The sequence below is a fragment of the Entamoeba nuttalli genome (genome assembly GCF_000257125.1).
Source record: "Entamoeba nuttalli P19 unplaced genomic scaffold asmbl_4092, whole genome shotgun sequence".
In the NCBI taxonomy this organism is placed as follows: Eukaryota; Evosea; order Mastigamoebida; family Endamoebidae; genus Entamoeba; species Entamoeba nuttalli.
In genome coordinates, this window is record NW_008576552.1 from 1 (window position 1) to 2,902 (window position 2,902).

The 2,902-nt window shown below is 22.7% G+C and overlaps 1 protein-coding gene across 1 annotated transcript; it reads right to left on the reverse strand.

Moving 5' to 3' along the window:
• Positions 1-123: 123 nt before the first annotated feature.
• Positions 124-1,176, reverse strand: ENU1_093040 (protein tyrosine phosphatase, putative; the record flags this gene model as incomplete). The annotated part of the gene is made up of 1 exon (XM_008859092.1): positions 124-1,176. The coding sequence occupies one exon, from the start codon at positions 1,174-1,176 to the stop codon at positions 124-126; it is 1,053 nt and encodes a 350-aa protein (XP_008857314.1).
• Between the last annotated feature and the right edge of the window lie 1,726 nt (positions 1,177-2,902).

Below are 2,902 nucleotides of genomic sequence, written 5' to 3' on the forward strand. Positions count from 1 at the left end.
AATTATCAGAATCTAAAGTTAGTAAAAAAGATATTGAGAATGCAAAACAAAGGTATTTACTTAGAAAAAAAATGAAAGAAAAAGAAAATCAAATTAAAACAAATTAAATAATAAAATGAAGACTTAATTTTTAATTAAAGGTTTTATAAATTGTTTTAAATTAGTTCTAAGTGTTGGACTTAAAAATTGTTCAACTTGATCAATAACATGTGATTTATTACTTGGAATAAATGGATAAATTTCAGTATAAAATTCATTTAATAATTGAATAATAAAATTATATTGTTCTTCACTTTGAACTATTCCTTTTCTTTCATTTCTTAATGAAATAACAATTTCTGCAACAAGTTTTTTTATTTCATATTCATTTAATGCTTTTTTTATATCATTAATTTGTTTTTCTAATTTAATATCAATTAATGTATTATTATTACATTGACTGAAATCTATTCTTCCTTTTAATGTTGAATAAAAATGATGTTCATAAATTCTAAATAATATTATAAATGTTCCACTTCTTCCTAATCCTGCAGAACAATGAATAATTGGTGGTCCATTTAATTTAATTCCTTTGATTTTTCCTCTACAAACTAAACTAATAAAAAGCATATCAGTAATTTGTTTGATATTACTAGGTACTCCAAAATCAGGCCATCCTGTATAATGTATATGAATAATACTTCTTTTACTTTTTTCTATTTGATTTTCAATAATTATTTCTCTAACTTGTGTTTCCATTCTTTTAATTGTTTGTAAATCATTATAAAGAATTGATCCTACTTTGATATTAAATTTCCCATATTTTTGTTCTATTCCATTTTCTGGAAAATACCTTGTAGCTTTAATTCTATCTTTTTCTTCATATTTTGTTAACATAATAATAATTGGTGTTTCTTGTTCCCAAACCATATTATAAAAATCTTCTATGGTTGTTGTTAATGGTGCTTGACATGAAATATATCTTCCTCCAAAAACATAATTAGCATTTATATAATCTCCTGATTTTAATGGTACAATACTTCTATTATTTGCTAATACATTTTTATATCGATTTTTTGTTAAATTTGATGCTTTACAAGATAAACTAAATTCTTCGTCTTTGATAATTGCAGTATGTTGATTAACCCAATCAAATGAATATTCTTCTATAGAAGTACATGCATTTTCAATAGACATATTTCTGTTTTTTCTTATATCCTTTTTAAGTTCTTTTCCATTGTATAAAAAACCATATTTTTTATTGTTTTCCATATTGTCCATTCATAAAAACCATAATTTCATAAAAATTTTTCTTTGATTTATTCTTTTCTTGATTTTTTTCTTACTTACTTATTAATTAAATAACTTTGATATATTAGTATACTATCTACTCATTTTACATTCTACTTTACTACTTTCTTGATTTTCTTTAATTGTCTTCATTCTTTTGAAAAGTCTAAATAAGTTAGTGTTTATAATTTAAACTCCTTCTAAAATTATCAAAAAACAAACAAATTTTAGTTCATTAAATATTCTCTTTCTAAAACTGTTTCTTTATTGAATGAAATGTTTCCTTCTGATTCTATAACCATATTATCAATGAAAGGTCATGGTATGTTTGTAAGTGCTGATTCTATAATATGAACAATAATTAAATTTCCTTTAGGAATGAGTTGAATAATATTTTCTGCATTATTACATTTTGGTTTATATTGGTCAATGTCTTTTTCCCAAATACACTTTACTCTTTGTAGTTTCTTTGTCATTTTGAAGTGTTTTAATAATTCCAAATGAAGATTTATTATTTTTATCTACCAATGTATTATATAAAGCTTTATAAGATGGGTCTTCTTCATTTCCAAAACTTTTTTTAGTGGAATTAATTGATTCATTTCATTAAAGTCTATTTCTTTGATCATTTCATTGAGTTGTGATGTTATATTAATAGAATTAATAACACTCTCTTTATTTTTTGGATAATATAAGAATGAGTTAAGAACATAATCCATACCATTTTTTCATTTCTGAGTTTTCTTTATTTTCTGTATGATTTATTGTTTATGTATTTCTTTGATTTTCATCTATCTATTTTTGTACTTCAATATATTTCGTTTCTTATAAATCAATTTCTTGTTCTTGACTCTTTATTGATTCTTTCCATTCTAATTCTTTTTTTTTATTAACTTTTTTGAGAAAATACTCTCTTCTGTATTATTTTATTCTTTAAATTCATTATATTCTTCTTCAGTCTATATTTTAGCTTGGTTTATTTCTATTTCTTCTCTTTCTTTCATTTCCATTGGTTTTGTTAAAAACCTCCATGACACTGTTGGTTCTCTAATTCCAATCTAAGTTACTTCTCCTCCTTGCTCTGGTGTAATACTAATAATTGCTGTTCTATTTCTCCACCATGTAATTTCTTTACTTAAACTCTTAATATTTTCACTTAATCTTTCATGACCCAATAATTTCTGTTGTTTCATTCAATTCTCCAACATCTGTATTAATTATTTTATTAATCATTTCTATCATTTCTATGTTTAGTTGTAGTGAAAACATTATATTGGATTGAATAATTTCAATAATAGCAAATAAAATTATCTTTTTTGTTCAACTTCATTTCTTGTTGATTCTTCAAGTATCATTTTAATTAAAAACTAACAATTATATTCTAAATACCATGGTATAATCCATCAAAGGTGTCTTGCAATAAATACAACAACTTTTAATGCTTCATCATTAATAATTCTTTGTTCTTTAATAAATTGAAGTAAAACATCTCAAATATTTTATAATTCGTTTCTTTTTTCTGTTTTCTTTCATTTAATACAATAATTACTCCAATCCTCCATAATATTGAATTTTGTATTTGATGTGTTATGAAATGGCTTAAAAGTGTTTGATAACATAAACTTCATATATT